This window comes from Mesoplodon bidens (assembly GCF_964165515.1).
Source record: "Mesoplodon bidens genome assembly, chromosome: 12".
In the NCBI taxonomy this organism is placed as follows: domain Eukaryota; kingdom Metazoa; phylum Chordata; class Mammalia; order Artiodactyla; family Ziphiidae; genus Mesoplodon; species Mesoplodon bidens.
This window is the reverse complement of record NC_138168.1, coordinates 37539594-37561487: the sequence shown is the minus strand read 5'-3', so window position 1 is coordinate 37561487 and position 21894 is coordinate 37539594. Positions and strand designations below refer to the sequence as shown.

Genomic DNA, 21894 nt, shown 5'->3' with positions numbered 1-21894 from the left:
GATGGATTATCCATGATTTCCAGTTTTGGTTTCTTTTAATTGAAAGTGCCCTTGTATTTTATTATTTGAGGTAATATTTAATTGAATTATGTCATTAATAAGTAGAACAAGCATAAACTGTTTTTGGAAGAAACACTAATGACCTTTTTTAAGAATACCCAGCTGTGGGAGCAAAATACAGAAGCATGATAGGGTAGCCTACTAGTGGTGAGTTTCCAGGCTACTGTGGACATCAGTTTATTTTAGCCAATAGATAGAGAGCTTTGGTTACTCTCATGAATCAGTTAAGGGAAGGTAAGTTAAGACAGCTTCCCATCCCTAAAATGTTGGTTGTCATTCTCTTTGCTTGGTGTGTTAATGAACAGGATATTTTACTTTTCATTCATATATATTTTTTAAGTTTACAAATTTTTTACAGTATGCATAATCTATTCAATAAAATTTAAATAATATTAAACATTCATGATGCTTTTAAAAGTGAACAAATGAGTAACATCTGTATTTACCTTATTGTGATTTTGATTGTTTCAAATTTACTTAAAATTTACTTAAATTTTAGTCTAGCAGGCTCTCAAATCTGGAAAACTGGGCATGATTTTTGTCAGTTAAATTCATGTGCAGCTGCCTTAGGGGCTAGAGAAGTTCATATTTTAGAGGTATTTCACAGTCTAATTTATCACTTATTAATTTCCCTTTTCCTTTTGATAAAGTAAAGGACTTGGAGAGAGGAATAAATATTTAAAAGCTGAGAATAGAGTCTGAAAAGTTGATTTTTAAAGGCAACATTTAACAGGAGTAATATTTTCCTTGAAAGCCAGGACCAGAATTCAAATTAATATCTCTTCTCCCAAGGCACATTCCCAAGAGCCGAGACACATTGGCTGTAGAGCTTCCGGCTGTTCTAGCAGGACTACTGAGAAACAAAGGCACTAAAAGATGCAGTAATTCTTTATTGATATTCAATATGACTTAAATTTTCTCACTTCCAGGGTTGCTTAGTCGAGGTGGCCAAACAAGGCTAGACCCTTTTCTTAGGGTTGCAAACATATACCCATAGAACTAGGATGTTTCCCCCTATTTCTGAAAAAGAAACTGAGGCATTACTGCTATGAGAAACAGTATTGCAGCTTACAACTTTTTGCCAGGTCCTTCTTTCATCATCTTAAATTCTACGTGTCTGTAAGCAATGCCATCCCCTTTCCAAGCCACCACCACCTCCTCCAGACAGCCCCATTTTTTTTTTTCTTGCGGTACGCGGGCCTCTCACTGTTGTGGCCTCTCCCGTTGCAGAGCACAGGCTCCTGATGCGCAGGCTCAGTGGCCATGGCTCACAGGCCCAGCCGCTCCGCGGTACGTGGGATCTTCCCGGACCGGGGCACAAACCCGCGTCCCCTGCATCGGCAGGCGGACTCTCGACCACTGCGCCACCAGGGGAAGCCCGACAGCTCCCATTTTTATTAAAAGCACTACTGTCCTCCCAGTCACCTAAGCTGGAAAGCTGAAAAGCGTCTCTTGTCTCCCTATTCTTCTTTCCGACCTCGAAAAGGCTTTCCCATTCAATCATTCCTCTGAGACCTCTCTGCTCTACTTTTCAGTCATTCTTACTGCCGACTTGAATGACAGCTTCCCACCCAGCACTGCAGTAAGTCTAATGCACCTGCACAGAGCCACCAGATGAGCCTTTGGGGGAACAAGGTAGGGCAGGAAGAGCACGAGCTATCAGGTTAGAAAGGCCTGGACTTAAAGCTCAGCCTCCATCTGAGCTGAATGTCCTTGGACAACATACTAAACATATTTGAGCCTCAGTTCCATCATCGGTAAAGTAAGAAATAATGCTCATCTTGCATCATTTGGTAAGAATTAGAGACAGCGTGAGGCAAGCACATCTTTATACAATTACCACAAACCGCATAATGTTTAGCAAAGAGTGGACACACGGTAAATGGTAAACAGTACTTTTATTGCACAGTCCTATTCTAAAACATTTAGTGGCTTCCCATTCTCTTCTGCCAACATGACTTTCCTGCTCTCATCTAGTCTTATCAAAATGCTATTTGTGGGGCTTCCCTGGTGGCGCAGTGGTTGGGAGTCCGCCTGCGCATCCAGAGCCTGTGCTCCACAGTGGGAGAGGCCACAGCAGTGAGAGGCCCGCATACGGCCAAAAAAAAAAAAAATGCTATTTGTGTTCAAATTCACATTCAAGATCCAGTTCAAGCACTACCTCCCTCAAAATCCCCTTCCCAATCCCACCAAACTTCCCAAACACACCATTGTTACAAATTCTTACAACAAAGTAGCAGGTGCGTCCAGTACTTGGTCATGATGGAAAAATAATACTAATTAAAATAATAATTATTATTATTATGTTTATTATTAATTTAGCTCCAAGTTGAAAGATAGAAACATCAAATTCTCTTGGTGTAGGTTTTCTGGTTCTGAGTAGATCCACTGTGTGACCTTTTTAAAAAATGTATTTAAGTAGATGAAAGCCCACTCTGCACCTCTCTGTGGTAGCCATAGCAACTGTGCATTTGATTTTACAGAGACCACTCTTTTCTCCATTCCTTAATATTACCAGGGGCTTGAAAGTTGCTGGGAAGGAAGGAAGTACATTTGCAAAAGAGTCAAGGAAACTTCTAAGAGAAAAACAATCAAGACCCCAAACCAGAACACCTCTGAGGGACGGAGGCTGGCCAAGTGCCATCAAATGCGAGGAAACACTCCTAGCTGAGAGAGGCCCCAGTCTAGACAAGGCCTGGGAGCACTGGGGAGGGCTGGGTCTGCAAACAGCCTGTGACTACTGACAGGGGCTGTCAACTCAGTCATGCTGGCAATACGGGCAGGCTCCCAGGTGCATGCTTATTGTGTATACTAAAGAGTTAAATAACTGAAAAGCTGAAAGTTGAAATAGTGGGAATCTAGGCCAAGTTGAACTTGAGCCCTTGTTCCAGTGGTGAGTGATTAGACAGGATGTGGAGAGACAACTGGCAAAAATGGCCCCTAACACCAGAGGCAATAGAGGCATGAGTGGATGGAGATGACCATTTGCCAGCCATGTTTTCAGAAGAAATACCAGGACCCTAAGTATGGCAGCAGCTCCAGAACTGTGGTACTACTTTCTGGAGTGCTTCAAACTGGGTAGCAGCCATGGAATTCTCCAGCTTCAACAGGACACATCTGAGTGGAGCATCCTACAGTGGAGCCTGTGGCTCCATCAACTGGCCTGATCAACCCGATCAAATCTCTGAGTTTCTTGCATTTATCACAGGATGGTGGATTTTTTACAATGTCCAGTGAGGGAACTACAAAGAAAGGGAACTGTTTTTCCTGTTAACTTGGGAACGTAACCATTCTCAAGCTGTGATTTTATGTGAAGTTGTAATTACATCCTTAACAAAAGGTGGATAAACTCCCATGCAAACACACTATTTTCTAAATATATTCCTTATTATAGGTCGGCATTTTTATTATTATTTAAGGCTATGTCTTACTTTCCTTACTTAACTGATAATTCTTCAGGTGCAGACATCATGTAATATATAATATGTATATATATTTTTTCATCATCCACATGATATATTAACACAAATTGCATATAGTAGGTGGGCAAGAACTATTTGGAGAATGTATTAATGAGTAATAATATACAGGAATTTTTCATGAAGGATTGATTTCCTTCATTGAAATAACATTTCAACATCTGTTCTGTTTAACAGCTTACTTTTCCCTTCTGGTTCAATTTGGTCACAGGGTATACTGAAGATTAATGAATAAAATATTTATGAATTATTTTAGAAAGGCAAATGAAAGATCAACATAATATTTCCTCTCTGCATAATAAAGCAAGAGAATTCCTAATATCCCTTAGGCAAATTCACCCTAAAACTCGTCATTCCATTTTGTCTGAAATATTCTTTTGATTTTTATTAATGTTGATTTAAAGAGTATTGGCCAAGCATATCTTGGAAATTAGTGCATCAGAGTAGATCCTAGACTGTTTCTTAGACTTTTATATCATAAAACTGTATAGGCTACACTTTTTTAAAAAAATTGTCTTTCTAATGTAAACACAATTACTTAGGTACCAGTGTGATGAGATGAGCATCAACAATTTGTAGTAAAACTAGTGATGATTCATGTCATTCATTCACTTAATCTCATCCAGCAGCTACCTACTCTCATATTTTTTTTAAAAGTAGTATTTACATAGTTGCATCCTAATTCAATTGTTACACCTGTACAAACAGGAAATCAAATGACTCTTTGAGAATGATGAACGTTTACCCTGAACAGAAATAGCACTTACATTAAAGTACGGAAATGGTATTTGCCTTGAAGTAAACAAATACCCTTTTTGGAGGATTTACTATGTGCCAGACACTGTCTTTGAGCAGTATAAAAGTTATGTATTTAATCTTCATAGTGACTCTATGATGTAGGCATTACTATTTCCTTTAAATAGATGAGGTAATTGAGGCTCAAAGATGCTAAATAATTAGAAGTTTATAAAAGAAGTACTAAGCAGACCTTGGTTTCAATAGACAGATGATTCTGATTCCAAAATTCTTGTTCTAAGATGAAAATAGAATAGATTTTATAGTCTTCTGTAAGTGGCATAAAAAAAAAAAACTCAAGTAAAAATCTGTCCTATAATTCTGTGCACAACAAGCTATCTTCTTAACCTAAAGAAGAAGTGACCTAACATTGAGAAAAAATAAATGGCACATACAATTTCACAAACTTCTAACTAGATGGAGAGGGAAGGGTAATCGGAGGTGAAGTGAGAGAGTGGCATGGACATATATGCACTACCAAATGTAAAATAGATAGCTAGTGGGAAGCAGCCACATAGCACAGGGAGATCAGTTAGATGCTTTGTGACCACCTAGAGGGGTGGGATAGGGAGGGTGGAAGGGAGAAGCAAGAGGGAGGAGATATGGGGATATATGTATACATATAGCTGATTCACTCTGTTATACAGCGGAAACTAACACACCATTGTAAAGCAATTATACTCCAATAAAGATGTTAAAAAAAAAAGAGAGAGAAATATCTGTTAAATAGGGATGCATCATTCTAACAGAACATTTCAAATTATTAAGATTGCGCTCACTTTTAAAGAAGACTATTAGATTCTAGTACTAAGTAGATTCTGTGTGAATGCTTTTCAAGGTTTCTATATCAATTAACCATCCAACACACACACACACAGACACACAAACACACACACATACTACATATCTATTACACTGTTACTGCATATAAGAGATGACAAAAGATGCTGAAATAATATGTTTGGATTAATTAAGCTATAAGCCCTGTATCAAAATTTGTTTTACATTTATAAGGCACTGAGATTTTAAGAGGAGGCAATAATATAGCTTATAATTATAAAAAGCCAGGTAGGTCTAAAATATTCTTATATGTTAATTCATTATCCCTTTCGATCTGTAGGACAACACACTAAAATTTATTATTCCTATTTGACAAGTGAGGCTCAAAGAGGTTAATTAAATAACCTGCTTAAAGAAACAGCATTAGAAAGGATTGGAAATGGGATTCAGATGCTGGCTTGTATTCCCTATTTATTGGTTTAATCTGGGAAGGAAATAAAAGGGTTTGGTAGATCAACTACTCACCACCTCACCCAAAATTGGTTTAAAACTCTATATATTAAAGTTGAAGAAGAAGCAATACATGTAACATTTTTTGCTGGTTTTGAATTAATCATGCTTAACTTTTACCTTTGGATGCTTAAGGATTCTTTTATATGCTTCTGACTATAGTCCAGGGATCTTCCTTTATATATAATCTGCCTATTCTATGTGTCTGCATCTATAAAATGAGGATTACAACTGCCCCCATGATGTTGTTACAAGGCAATAATAGCTCTAAGATATAGTAAGCATTAAATACATTTCACAATTAGGTTATTTTGTAATAGAGATTGTCAATACAAATGGTAACATGCAATAGGAACTAGATTCAGAGTTTATATATAGAGTCATTGCTTGGATCAAACTTCCTAGGACTCATATATCCTAGGGTCCTTAATATACACACTTAATATATGTGTATGCTCCTATTTCTAAGAACAGAGTCAGGTAATTCTTCGGATCAAATAAGTGGGAGAATTTCTGCATTGGTAAGATACAGAGGTAGGTAATTTTAAAACAAAAAGAGTGAACATCTACTGTGGTGTATATTTACATGGAAAAAATCAGTTATAATTGTTGTTTATTATATATAATATAAATTTTATTATATATCAAGTTCTTGATCTACTTGCAATATTTTCCAGCTTTCTCAATTTTTAAATAAAATTCTTCTGAAATTTAGCATGACAAAAGAAAGCTGCAATTTGTTTATTATAAATCACAGTAGTAAAGAGGGAAAATTTGTTAAAATTTGGCAGGAGTATTGAGCCCAAAATTAATTTAATTAAATTAAAAGACTTCTACCTGGTTTTTATTAGTATTGTAGTCAGTACCACTGTCTTTCTAGTAAATAGCTTATTACTCACAACAGCAGCTAAAGTAATAGGAATTTATATAGATCATAAATATAAGTTTTATATTATTTCTTTTTATATAAAATATATAAACATAAGTACTTAAATGAAAATGTACATTACTATTTATTATTTTTTAAATTTATTTTATTTAAGGACTTAGTAAGGCCAAGATATCTTTTATCTGGTATAATATTTCAACATTTGTTGGAAATATATTCCAAAATTTTGGAAATAAAAAATAAAATGCTTAAAATAAGTTCCTAAACTTATGAATAAAAATGGAATAATACAGGAAAACATACAGTTTTGATAGTTATTATGACTAGTCTACTTCCTCTCATTCTGCATCCTATTCCCAATTACAAAATGCAGCTTAGCTCTGAGTATTTTACTCTGAAAGCAAAATAGGCAGAAAACATGTTTTATACATTTTGTAAATAGATCCACTCTTTCTTTCTATTTTAGAAATAGGTCCAATGAAGAGAAAGTACCATTGTTTATAGCAAATGTTAACCTTCCTTCACCAGAACTTTTCTGTTGTTTATTAGGAATATATATCTGAGTTATAATATTTTTTTCTTGTTATTTATAGGCCACAATGTCATCTCTTACTTTCTGTTTTTAAATAATTCCAAACAATAATAATTCCAGTAATTTCATGCTGACTTTATTCTGAATTCCTATATGGTAAATATTGCACACTTATAATAATCTATTAATTGATATGTAAAAATTTTATCCCAGCTTTATCTCCCACTGTTTTCCAATCCATTCCTCTAATCCAGGACATTGAACATTATGTCAAAGTTGCTGTTAGCCCCATTCTAACCTGAGTGCCAGCTCCAGTAAAAGAACCCATTGCTTATTTTCTTAATCACCTTGTATTCCCTTTGTATTGGGTACTGTATTTGCTTTCCCTAGTTTGATGACTCTTTACCTCTACTGCCTGCTTGACATTTTGCTTTTTCAAGGTTACATTCATCACTTACTCTTCCCAATTCTATCTTGATGCTCAGTACAGATGTGGAGTCCTAAATCTCAGAACGTTGCTAATTCCTAGACTCTGCGATGTTGAACTTTGCTTTCTTGTCAAAGCATTGGCATCATCTTCTCTAGGTGTCCTTGTCATCGACTGTCACTTGAGGGGCCCTCCTTCCTAAATAACACAAATTTTCATCTACCTAGACTTCCTCATACCATCTTGGATTGGTTACATACATATGTAACTATGTAGCTATTAAATATATAAGAAGTTGAGGAAAATTGTGAGCAGAAATGTATTAATTCTTTACAAGTTTTTATTACATGATCTGAGATCAATGCTTTAAAGATAAATTTTGATTTTCAGGGTAGAAGGGGTAAAAAATGTCTTTTGATTCAACCTTACTTGACCTAAAATTGACCTAAAAAAATAACACGATTATGAAGGAAATGTTTCAATGTAATTGCCATCTTTCATGTAAGAAACAGTTACTTAAAATGGAAATTCCATCTTTTTATCAGCTTTAGATAAATGCTGATTGCTTAATCTGCCAATGAGCAAAGGCATTTAGATGGAATGCTCCAAGTTAATGAAACGATGGAGGTTGTTAGGTCATCTCAATTATTTAGATTCAGATTCAACTTGCAGGTTAGTACATCAAGGAAGATTAATAGGTAGGTAAAGTGAAGAAATACAGTGCCATTCTGTTATTCATGCCACATACTCCATGTCCTTTTACTATTCATTAAATCAATCATATACAAATGTAATGAATGTCGTGCTTATGACTTCATTATATACCCTGAAACATCTTATGCAAATATTTCTGCCACATTTGATTATAATACAGACCCCAAAATATTTCTTCTGTGGTAAAGATAAGAATAAAAGTAGCAATTATGTGAATAAATTTTGTGAAATGTTATACATTTCCAGCAGAATACCAAGAAGTTATGTAAAGCCCCTGGTAAATATATATTTGCCCTTGCTGTCACAAAACAGCATGGAAAACAAGGAATTTTAACAAGAATTTGAAGGAAGACTTAGGAACTAGAACAATCAAAGAAACACCAAATTAAAATGAAATTAAAATTTGAATATGATTTCTGTACTGACAAAGATGTGAGATGTGATTAGTAAGACATTCACTGTCTTCTTGATTTTGTCAATTCCCTAACTTCTGTGAGGAAACAGAGGTACTGACTTCATTACCAAATCCTGAGTGCCTGGTATAAAATTCAGAGTAATGTGTACAACATACTCATGAGTAAAATTGATCAAAGAAAGATAATTCATTATTTTGTTACTTTTTATACTTTTGATGTTTTAGTGGCATATGAAATAAAACCACCTTCTTCAAAATGCCTTTATTGATTAAAAAAATGGCAAGTTAGTTTGACCCATTGTCTGGCAAAGTCTTATTTTTATTCTCATTTCAACTGAATCAAATAAAATGGCTCCAGCTAATTAAGACAGGCAGACAGCAGCTAAGGCAAACTTGTAGTTCTAGCAGCAAATGACAGCCTTGCCTGGTCATACTTTATTTCTCTATGGTTCTATTTTCATTGACTTTTCTAAAGGTAAATCTTTGTACAGCAGCAGAGTGATCACTGTGCCCCTTTAGTACATGAGCTAACTCCCTGCTGGGAATGTATATACTAGATGTTATCTTTTAATTTAAGTTAATCAAATGAGGAAAGAAATTATTAAGTTTATGGGCCATAGTCTGTTGTTATAAATAAATGATTGTTAGAAGGACACTGGAACTTAAACACTTAAAGACTCACCTCCCTTATAAATATTATCCCTTCTTTTGCAAAAGAGAATGGGAACTATTCCTCTAACTCACTAAACTTTCACTATTTAATCAAAAGCATTTCTAAGTTTTTGCCTTTTAAGGTATTTTTCTAACAAAGAATTGAGACTAGCCTAAGTGTATTTGCTAAGTGATTAGATATCTTGATAATAAAATACAAGTAGGTAAATAAAAAAAGCTCCCCAGAATATATTTGGGAAAATGAGAAGGCCTAGTGATCAGAACACAGATGCAGCATGATTAAAATAAATTAACACACACACATTTATTCAATCAGGCAGTCACTCCATCATGATGAGCCCCTACTTTGTTTGCATCAGGCACTGAACTAGGTCCAGGGCCTTCAAGAATGACAAAACCTGGTTCTTGCCTCAAAAGAGCTTACAATCTATTGAGAAAGGGGTGTGAAGACAAACAAAAGTCCCGGAGTTAAATTTTAACACGGAGTTATATATAAAGTGCATAAATAAAAGGTGCACACATGCAAAATGTCTGGAGGACTCAGCAAATTCATGGGAAAGGCACATAAGTCCTGAAAATCATAGCATGGGTAGCAATATGCCAGACATTCAAACAGGGGTAAGTGGTTCAGACAATGGGAACATCCTGCAGTGAAATGAGGAGGTGCCATCAGCACTGCTGACTCAGCCAGGGTGAGATGGTGAGATGGGTGGCTTAAAAGAGCAGGGAGCAGGCAAATATGAGGCTGGAGAAGTAGCAGGAGCCAGATCATGGAAGGCCTTGCAGGCTTGACAAATGAGCTAAAATTTCACCTAGCCAATGACAAGGAGTCATCAGTATGTTTTGGTAAGCTCATGGTAGGAAAAAGATAAGTGTAGGAGAGATGTTAGGAGTGGGAATTCAGTGAGAAGACTATTGCAACAGCCAGGGGAGAGACCATGGGGTCCTTAACCAAGGCATAGCTCTGGGGGTGGAAAGAAGAATGTAGTTAAGCAAGATATTGATACAGTAGATTTGACAGTGTTTGATGATCGTTGAATGGATATGAAGAGAGGAGAAAGGAAATGGAGAGAGCAGTAAGTCTCGAAGAGTTTAAATTTCCGAAAACGGTAATCTCCCTAAAGTAATTCAAATGAAAGAGCCAACCAACAGTCATTACTGATTTGTGTTGCAAATTTACATTGTCAACGAATATATGTGATATTATATAACAACATAAGAAAAAATGGTATTTGTAAAATACCAAATGGATTACAGGTCCATTAGCATTAAGATGCATGACATAATGGGAGCACTGGGAAAGAGTTCCGGGATATAGCTGAACTTAGAATTTACCTTGAGGTGTTTCTACTTGATTTCATTCTCTTGAATTGACATTGTTGCAAACTCAATAAGTCAATAATAAATGTAACCTTTGTCAAAAGCTGATGGATTCAAAAAAGTGAATTCCCACCCTATAGTTAACGGTGCCTGGGGAAAGTAGATGTCTGGTCAGAGGATGGGGAGAAATGCCTTCTGATCACACGGTAAAGGACAGTGATGATGTTCACTGAAGGGAGCTTCCCCACTCCCAGGGGCATGGAAATATGTGAATAATTAATAAAGAATGCACAGTAGGGAAAGGGTTTTATAATAAGGGCTCATGTCTAGGGAGGCATTTAGAGCACTACCTGGATGGCAGTGTGTGGGCATGGTGAAAAGTGGGAGAAAGGTGATATGAGTTAAAAACAAAACCCTTATGTGTGAAGGAAGAGGGTCAGACTTCCTTTCTTCCTTCCTTCTTAGTGAGATCAGGTTTGGATGTATTGTGTGACTTGGTTCCCTGATTGGGTTTATACCAAATGAAGATAAGAATTTTACTGAGCTACTAGCATTAATATCTTTAATATGATGTTCCCAGACCATAGAAGAAGGAACTACAACTATGGCAGAAATGGTCTTGTATTCAGTAGTCATTTAGCAAATAAACACTTAGCCTAGGTGCTAACTCAGCCAGGAAAATTCTTATGAATCCAATTCACTGTTTCTTTTTATAGCTTAAACATAAAGAAATAATGTGAAAATCTAAGCACTGTGATCTTACATAGTGACAAATGACTATGATACTGATAATAGGTCTTGCTTCAGGCGCTAGGGACTTTGCTGATAATCCCATTTCTTAATGGGACCATAGGGAGAAAAAAGAACAAGGGATATATAAACACTGAGATCTCATGAACTGACTAAAGGGAATGTTGCCAACTCTACAATGCCAGGCTATAATTCCTTTCTTTTCTAACTAGAATCCTCTTAACTTCCTCACTCCATTCATGGCGGAAATAGCATATTAATTTCTTTTCCTAAACATTTAATAACTGGGAAAATGCTTACAATATAATCTTAAATGGAAAAGAAAAAGAATACTCATACAAGGCATAAATATACCAACATTTTTAAACAGATCTCATACTGGTTTTATTTTATAATGATCATGTACTATTTTATAATTAATAATTAATTTATATAATAAAATATTTTATATATAATTTTATATCATTATATAATGTTATCTAATGAAATATTTTAAAAGATATTATCAGTTTTCCTTTTGGAAAATTGTAAAAAAGTCATCAATCTGCATCCATTTTAAAAGAAATCTTTATTTGAATGGCAAACTTTTTGTCTACTTCTAAAATATTTTGTGTTCCCTGCTCTATTTATAAATATAAAAAAAAATAGCTGGCACACATTTTTAGATAAGAACTATTCAAAAGTGCTCACACAAGGAAATTTATCTTCATTTTAAAAATGAAGTCATTCATTTTAAAAATGTTCTCATGTAAGTCTTCTGGTGGTTTTTGTATTTTGCAGTAACTCAAATAAAGATATATAAACAAAGAGGCAATTATCCCTTACACCCTGTTTTTTTCTTATTTAAGATCTATTTGAAAAGTATTTCATGACTATAACAAAGAGAAGAGTGTTGGCATTAAAAATTCTTCTGAAGATTTCAAAATCTATGGTCTATACACAATGCCCAGAATTTTCAATAACTAGATAATCATTTTCTCATCAGTGCATTTTTGTTCTATCACTTATCCACTCCCACTAAATCACTTGTCAGTTCAGAAGAAGGGCAGGACTGAGGACTGGACTCATGGCTAAAAAGAAAAAACCTAAACCTGCATTCATCCTAACACCCTGTCTTTTTTTTTTTTTTTTTTCTTTTTAGTGTGCATATACCTTTTATTGAAAAGAATATGTTTAGGAAAGCCAAGAAAAGAGTCCAAACACTTGATTGACTTTGAGGTCCTCATCTTGTCTAGTGGCCTGTGTGCTCCATAATTGTAAATACTGGGACTTGGAGTAATTATGTGGCTAATGGGGGAAGGTAAAAATAACGACTAAGAGTTCAAATTTGGATAACAGAAATACTCAAGTTCAATTTAAAATTCTGACATTTACTGTGTGACATTGGAATGTTAGTTAACCACTTGAGGTCTTATATTTCTATCTGTAAAATGGGAATAATAATGGTACCAACTCAGTGAGTTGTTTTGAGGGTTAAATGGAATGATGCATGCAAAGCATTTAGCATTAGTGTAGACACATAGCTGGGGTTTTTTTGTTGTTGTTATTTTAGAAAATGAATTTTATTTATTTATAAAAATTATAAATTTTAATAAATTGCAGATTATTCTTTCCTAGTATATAGAAATATAACTGATTTTTGTCTTTTTTGATCCATTTTATGAAGGTTAATTCTTTCCAAGAGCCCCTACCCTCCTAGATATGAAATTAATATATCTTCCTTTGTATTTATCTCTTTCAATAGTCTACTTAACTTACTAGAAGTTTCAAGGGATGACATGTAGAGTCATACAGGAATCATACAGAAATACACAGAGTACCCAAGTAAGGCTGGATAATTTTTGTGATTCTGATATATAAAAGGGCACACTAATCCTTGGACGTATCAGTGGAAGTCTTAGAGTACGCAAATATTAAGATTGTCATGATACCTATTGATTTACTTTTCCTAAAACCATTCAGTAATGGTTCTGAATAACAAATAAAAATATCCGTCTTGAAATTAAGGAAGGGTAAAGAGAGTTAGAAAGCATATATGGAAAAATATATATACATGATTAAAATAACAATTTAAAAGGAAGTATATGTTTTAATTTTTAAAAATAACATTGTCTATTAGGTTCCAAAAGTTTGATTCACCATCTTCAAACTGGGAATGAAATATAATATTTCTAATTTATTCTTGGTTGTATTTTATTTTTAATCTGGATGTACTTCAGAAAAAAAAATCTTAATTTTTAAGTTATTTATGTATTTTCCTCCCAATAAAGTTTCTCAAATATATCTTAAGGTAAAACTAAAATACTAGAACTAGTCAACCATCTCTTTTTATGCACAGGAGTAAAATTCCCCTCATACTATTTCCTTAAAACAATAATGTGGATATAAGATATTTTCAAATTCTAGTAGGTTATTTTTCTCACTAAAAGAAAATAAAAGTCTTTTTTCTTTTTTCCTTTCCATTAGAAGGTTGGTGCCTAGAGGGTAACCATGATTTCTTCACAGTCTCTATGAAGACACTCAATTTGTATTACTAAATCTTCTTTTAAGGGAAGAAAAACACAAAATTTCCTTTATTTTGCTACAACATTAAAAACATACTTTGAAGCCCCATTGAAGCAATTAATGGAAACATTACAATCATAATAGAAAAAGCTTTCCCACACATCAGGATAGAGGATGTTTCTGCTTATAAAGTTTCCATTTAGAATGACACTTTTTAATGACCTAGGAAATGTAAATATTGCCAAAGTGCTGAGCTATTTACTAAATGGTAGCAGTAACTTTGTCTATAGAAAGTAGATTGAATGAGAATATATCAGACATTTATAATTTGTTAAATAGTACAGTATAAACTTACCTGGTCCTATAAGGTGGCCAGTAGCTACATTTGGCTACTGAGAACTTGAAATGTGACTAGTCTGAACTAATACATGAAGTGTCAAATGCACACCAATTTTCAAAGACTTAATAGAAAAAAAGAATGTAATATACTTCAGTCATAATTTTTATAGTGATTGTTTAAATAATGGCATTTTTGATACAAAAGGTTAAATAAAATAAATTAATAATATTGAAATTTACCTTTTGGTGTATGTTTTTTAACATAGCTATTAGAAAATTTTAAATTATGTATGTACACTGCATTAGATTTTCATGGGCAGAACTGGTATAAACAACTAAAGTTACATAAAATGTACCCTTCTTTTACAGTTTAAGCATTAGTCTAGTTTCTAGGTTTAAAACCAAGACTTGAAAATAACAAGTGTGATTATTGGTGAATTCTGAACCTTAAAGAGTAAGCTCAAGGGAAATTTTAGTGTGGTGTAAGTCATTTATATGACATCAGATATCAGAAACCAACATGATGAAGAGTAATCATATACTGGTAGTTAAGATAAGAAGAATAACTTTCAGGTTAATATCTTCTTTTCAGTCTTTAATTTATCCTATATATAGCAGTAATTAATTTTAGAGAAATCCCCTACATCGTAGTTTTCTGACAATAGTTGTAATGCATTTTGAGATACTTGGATAAAAGTTAAATTTGCCACATAAAATTGATTTAGAAAATTGTTAATAGAATTATTGGCAATAGTACTTTTTTTGGCAATAGTATTTCTGATATCATGCCTTTAACAGTAATAACTAAACCGAAGTTTGGATCCAGATGACTCAATAATTTATGCAATATTACTTAGAAACACACAAACTGATCTTTAAGTGGGTATTCATACCGTCATAAATCCATCCAGCAAACCTGAATCGGGTTTCGGAGGTGCCTGCAACCGTTCCATAGACCACTTTTCAATGATGGAGGAGACTTGTGTATTTTCTGTATTTAATATTCTGAACCCTGTCATGTTAACGCCACTGTATCGGTAGGGCTCTACATCAAGAGCGAAGAGGTCCTAAAAGACAAATTTCTTTGTGTTAGCATCAAGAGAGAATATTCATAGACAAGTATAATTGAAATAATCATGTATTCCTGCTTGCCTTAGGTTACTTAACACCATTGTGTCTCAAGTGATGTTTAAACATCACAAATCACCAAGATTCAAATACATTATCCTCATGCTTTGCCAATGCAAATATATATACACTCTACATAAACAAGTACATATATATATTATTCCAGTTCCCCCAGTGGAACAACAGGCTTTTCTACAACTTACCTTTAAGGTTTGCGTAAGCTTTCTTCTCTATGTTAGGGATAGCTTGCACTTAAATTTTATGCATTACTCTTTTATATTTAACTGATTATAGGTGTTTTCCCATGTCTTGCTTCCTTGACTGGTTATTGCCATTTTTGTGTTATTTTGCTTTGTCTTTTTTCTTTTTTTTTTTAAGAAACAGATCATGAAATATAGCTTCTAACTAATGAAAATTATATCAAAGCTGAGGAAAAAAGTTAACAAAGCTGGCCTTATTGGTTACAAGAACTCTTGTAGTTCTTTTGTCTTATACCCTATCTAGCCACTCCCCCATAAGGAACACTTCAGACTCTGGTTGCCCTTTCTACTCTATATACAGTGAGTGCTCTGGATTTGCCCAGGAGATAGGAGGCCAAAGCTGTCGGGGCAGTCGGATGTCACTATGAGAACATGCAGCATGTGGGACTTCTGCCCCCATTGAGTTGGCATTAGCTATTCCTTAGATCTTATAGACAACATTGAGAGACAGGACAAGATCAATGCCATTGGTCCTGGGCACAGCTTGCTCATACAGCTGTACAGACTAGATTATAGAAGCAAAATTCAGTGAAGAGAAGCTGATGTTGGCCTGAGCTCTATTCCATGCTGTGAAAAATAAAAGGAACTTTTAGGTTTTTAGTTTTCAACATTTGCAATCTAGCCAAGGAGATTATCTCTCTCTCTCTCTCTCTCTCTGGCTATATATATATTTACACACACACACACACACACACACACACACACATATATAATGTAGTGCAATATATGCTAAGGGGCAAAAGAGTACAAGTGATAAGTGCAAAGAGTCAGAAGCAAGACAAATGATTTTCAATTTTTATGGTAAAGAGCAACTTCACAGAGCAGATGGGATCTGAGCTGCCATTAAAGAATGGCCATGCTCTTGATAGGCAAAAGACAAAAGGAGACCAAAATGTCAGTAGAGACACAAAAATTAGAAAATATAAAGTCTACTCAGGAGACTGACCTAAATCACTTTGGCTATAAGAGAATTCATGAGGTAGAACAGCGGCAAAAGAAAATAGGAAAGTTAGGTTAGAATCAAACTGAAAAGGACCTTCAATTATAGGCTAGATGAGTCCTACATATACTAAACTAGTTTTTTTTCCCATTTTTTTTATTAAGAGATGCTTTCGATTTCCCTAACATCTTATGATTATGGTAGAACTGAGTTTCAACAGCATTGAAATATAATTTGCTGACGAGTGAAGGCTTCTACTCACTCTCCACCAGCCCATCACTAAGTTTCTCACAGGCTGCAAAAAAGCTGCCTGGTGGTAAGTGATACAGATATACAGCAGAGTTAGCCTTAGTATTTACCAGTAAAATACAACCTACTGTGTGAAGCATCTTCATTGAAGAAGAGTTCTTTTTACATGAAGCTATTGTGATCAATTTAGATTTAAAACTTAGTAGTTTAGACCAATTATTAAATTTTAGTAATTTAATCTGGTAACTTCAAGACTCCTAAAAGCAAGGAGATCAATTGGAAAACTTTTGAGTTAACAAAGAGAGAGCATTGGATAGACTGGTCACTGTGGGAAAGGAGAAGATGCATACTACAGACACTATGGAGAAAAAAACAGTGGCATTTTGTTGGGGATACAGGAGTTAGAGACAGTGGAAGTTTTGAAGCAAGAGTCAGAAGATGAGTCACTTCAGAGGACAATACATTAAGGTTTAAATAACTTGAAATTATCTTAACGCCACAACAATTAGAAACGTTCTGCAACGCAGTGATATACAACAATTCAGGAATATTACAGATAGATATTTAGATCTCATTTGAACAAAGGTCATAACTGAAGCTCTAAGTACATACCAGTTCTGAAGAAAATAATTGAAGAGGAAAAAAGAAAATAAGATACATGCCCAAACTTGGAGATGCTCTCATATTGGGGGGATGGGCAGGAAATAATGACAGAGACAGATAGCTGTTTCACAGTGGAAGGAAAACTAGGATAATGTATTGGTAAAGAAATAGAGCTAAGGGTAAGTAGGTTTGATAAAAAAAAAAAAAGAATGTCAGATTTTCATGCATATTGAGAAAAAACTGTAGTGGGTATGTAAAGACAAAAAATAAGGGTAACATTCAATTTGTTAATTGCAAATTAAATCATATTTACTTAAAAAAATCCAACTTAACATATGCAAAAGCAGAATAGAAAATTTAATCTACTAAAGGAGCAGCTTCAGTAAACCTGATTTCGGTTAAGTCAATGGAGCTAACAACATAAGAAGTTGTGCTTTTCTAAAACATTGATTTCTCAGCAAACTAATTTTAAAATCCATTATGTTCTGAAAGTCCTCTAAGCAATATAAAAATAAGACATTATTTTGAATTAATATCTGAAACGATATTATTTCAAAATCATCACCTTCCCACCAAGAATCATTAGTTCTCTATGATGATAATTCCTCTTGGGTTTTATCAAAATAAAATAAATCATAACTTTAAAAGTGCCAGTATTATATTACTTCTTCCCACTCAAAAACCCATTTTTCATCCTGAAATTCATTATAAGAAACTTTAGAGCATTATCTTTATGTTTTAATAAATTACTTACCAGTGTGGTAAAGATGTAATGATAGTATTCTGTCATCATTCCCATAGCTAATGCCTAAGAAGTAAAAAATTAAAATATTAATATTTAAGGTACACGTTAGATGAAATACATTATGTCAATAAGACAAGTGAGATGAAAATAGCAGAATGTAATGAAGGATCAGCCTATAGTATTCAGGTTACATTAAAATTGGGTCAAACTAAATCTTTTTTCCATAGTTAAAGAAGATTAGTGGTTACGAAGGAATTTCTGAACCAATTCTCTTGATAGAAAAGCTATTAATTGAATGTTTGCAATTGTAAAACTTATGCTTTACATATTAAAAGAGGCATTAAATTTGAAACAAAACCTCAAATTAGCACATCTTAGTTCATTATATTTGTAATATCTTCACTACAAATACCATAATAAGGAACACCATTTTATTTTGTTGAAAAGTATTACTCAATTAGGAAAACAGTGCTCCAAAGTACACCAACAGGAATTATTTTTAGCATTTTAGAGACATTTTCTTAGTATTAATGAAGCAAATGTAAATCACCACTGTACAGATAAAGGAAAGTTTATTTTTCATTAATGAACAATTGAAATTTACTATGTTTTATTTCACACTTCTACAGTCCTCATCAATTTTAGACTATCAGTCTTAAAACAAGGACTTTGGGGTTAGAACTTCCAGTCATAAGAAGTGTCAATTTCCTCTCTGAAAATACAGAATCCTTTAGAAATAGCTGTTTATCAGTGAACAGTAGCTGGTGATGATAATTGAAAAATGATGCATTTTTGAGCTGAATGAAGAGCTCTTAGTAGGAAACAAGTATTCTCAGGTGCATCTAATATTCTTCCACAAACTACTAACTACTCAAATTGGTTTACTAAGTAGCTGCCCCAGCTATATCCTTTGTATTCTATACCCATAGGTAGGTATTAACCAATTAGCTACAATAAAATTTGTATTTCCACAGCATTAGCTGTTCAGTAAGAAAAGATAGATGTTTGTGAAAATTTTGGGGATATATAAAATGTATTTTTTTTAAAGGGAGAAACATTTGTTAATGAAAGGTAGCATCAAAGAATTGAGCAGAGGAAAGGAACTTAGGAACTGTGATATTGTAATTTATAATAAGAAATATGTATTTGGTCTTCATCCCATTTCTGGCACAAAACTCCAGAAACTCTTAGAATTTCCCAAACAATAAAAGCAATGGGAACATCTTTGTTATAATATTTGGTTTCTTTTCTTCACTTCCTGAAATTGCTTCAGAGCCATAAAGGTGAAATGGGTGTCTTGTTATTCTTAGCAAGCCCCTTTCAACCACAACTGAGTTTATGTCAAATGAGGTGACTTTGGAAAATCCCCTAAGATGGGAGGGTGGGTGCTGGTTGCCAGGGGAAAGCAATCTCATGATTGGAACGTTGAAACTTTCAGTTCTACCCCGGTGACCTCCTGGGAAGGAAGAGGGGCTGGAGACTGAGTTCAATCGCCATGGCCAATGATTTAATCAATCATGCCTATGAACTGAAGCCACCAGAAAAATCCAAAAGGAGAGGATCTAGAGAGCTTCCCGGTTGGTGAACATGTGGAGATGCGAGGAGAGTGGCGTATTCAGAAGGGTCGTGGAAGCTCCTTGCCCTTTCCCTGTATCTTGCCCTATGCATCTCTTCCATCTGGCTGTTACTGAGTTACATCCTTTCATAATAAACCAGGAATCTAGTATGTAAAATGTTTCTCTGAGTTCTGTGAGTTGCTCTAGCAAATTAATCAAACCTAAGGAGGGGGTTGTAGGAACCTCCAGTCTACAGCCGGTGGGTCAGAAGCACAAGTGAGAACCTGGACTTGTGGTTCATGTCCGAAGTGGGGGAGGTGGGGGAACAGTCTTGTAGGACTAAGCCCTTAACCCACGGAATTGGATGCTACCTCTGGATAGATGCTGTCAGAACTGAATTGGGTTGTAGGACAACGTGCTGGCATCAGAGCACTGATTGTGGTGTGGGGAACACCCCCCCACACACACACAACTGAATTGGATGCACAACTCTTAGGAACCAAATAATATTTCCTGAATGGATAAAAATGATATGAGCCAATAACTCTCTGATAAATTTACATTTAAGCAAAAATAAAAATTTACAAGATTATCTTTGTAGAAGGTATTCATTGTTCCTGATGGATATGTGTTAAAGGTTTCCCAACTTCAGAACTACTCAATGAGAGCTCAGCATTACCCTTGTCGATATTTTTTACTTTACCAACTCAATAGGCATAGAAATATCCATAGGGATAAATGAAAGAAACAGCGATTCAGATGTATAACTATAAATAACACTTACATAATGCCTAAAAAGTACTGGGTGCTACTCTAAGCACATTGCACATCTTAATCAATTTAGGCCTATTAAAAATCCTATGACGGGCTTCCCTGGTGGCACAGTGGTTGGGGGTCTGCCTGCCGATGCAGGGGACGCGGGTTCGTGCCCCGGTCCGGGAGGGTCCCGCATGCCGCGGAGCGGCTGGGCCCGTGAGACATGGCCGCTGAGCCTGTGCGTCTGGAGCCTGTGCTCCGCAACGGGAGAGGCCACAGCAGTGAGAGGCCCGCATACCGCAAAAAAAAAAAAAAAATCCTATGACGTAGGTCCTGTTATTATTTTACAGGTGAAGAAACTAAGACATTAGCCAACAAATTGAGACAGTGAGTGGAAATAAACTCCAGGTCTCTAACTCTTGGAGCTTGGATATAGAGCATAATCTATGCCTTTTATAAAGTGGCATATTTTATATTCCCAAAGATATAGATCCACTTAGGATCTATACATTCTAAAATTTTGGCTGTTTCCTCCTTGATAATTCGAAAACCTGGGAATCTCAGCCCAATCCTGGAAATTGTGTTTTGGAGGTGAGGGTGGGAGGTGGTTAAGAAAATAGTGTTCTGTACCATCCCCAGGTTTCTTCTTCATTACGTTGAAAAGAAGCCTTTAAGGAAGGGATAAATGAGGACTGTGTGAGCAATTCACTGACCTCCTTTCAGTCTTTGATTCTGAAAACAAGAGTCAGTATGGACTATGAACTTAGATCTAAGTAGAAAAGTTTAGTTATTTTTGATGGAGTACCTATACTCTAACATGAACAAAAGTGAACAACGGGGATACTCTCTTGAAAGGTGAGTTAATAATTTCCAATGGGAATTAAAAAAGAACTTGTTCTGGACCTTCTTTTAATTATAGCATTTATGTCTTGCTACTACTGCTTCTGAATGAACTGTGTGCACACTTCAAACCACATTAAAAAGAACAAAATTATTATCTCCTTGTGTATAAATAAGAGTGGCCACAAAAGAAAATTGTTTGTGCCACGTCACCCCTCCTGGAAAGAAATACCGCAGATTAATTTTTTCCAAAATCAAAATATTGTTAGAATTTCCCAACATTTAACTGATGTAGTGTTAACAATGCCATATGAAAAATTAACACATGCAGTTATCCAGGCATATAATTTGCAACCAGTTTATCCTTCAGGTTATATCTGGACATTACATTGCTTAAGGTTAACAATTGGAGGGGTAGACTTTATACGTATTTCTTAAAATTTTATTATATTTTACTTCTTGCTGCTGTAGCAGTTTCTTTGTATCTGCTTTTACATTTTTCCAGGCTAAAAAATTTGATTTCACACTCTCTGATATGGACTTTAAAGTTCTTGGTTGCTATTTTTTTCTGTGATAGAATGTCTTCGTAAGACTTTACTCCACAGCATCCTGGCCCTGCCATAGAGGATT

At 34.9% G+C, this 21894-nt stretch overlaps 1 protein-coding gene across 6 annotated transcripts in view; it reads right to left on the bottom strand.

The window, feature by feature from the left end:
- Window positions 1-21894, bottom strand: part of GRIK2 (glutamate ionotropic receptor kainate type subunit 2) — a 638500-nt gene that overhangs the window by 314423 nt on the left and 302183 nt on the right. For all 6 annotated transcript variants that reach the window (XM_081251561.1, XM_081251565.1, XM_081251560.1 and 3 more), the window contains 2 exons: window positions 18122-18175; window positions 15081-15254 (listed from right to left, as the gene is read on the bottom strand). In XM_081251561.1, the coding sequence (XP_081107687.1) occupies window positions 15081-15254; window positions 18122-18175 (228 nt within the window). The remainder of the gene's footprint in view (window positions 1-15080; window positions 15255-18121; window positions 18176-21894) is intronic.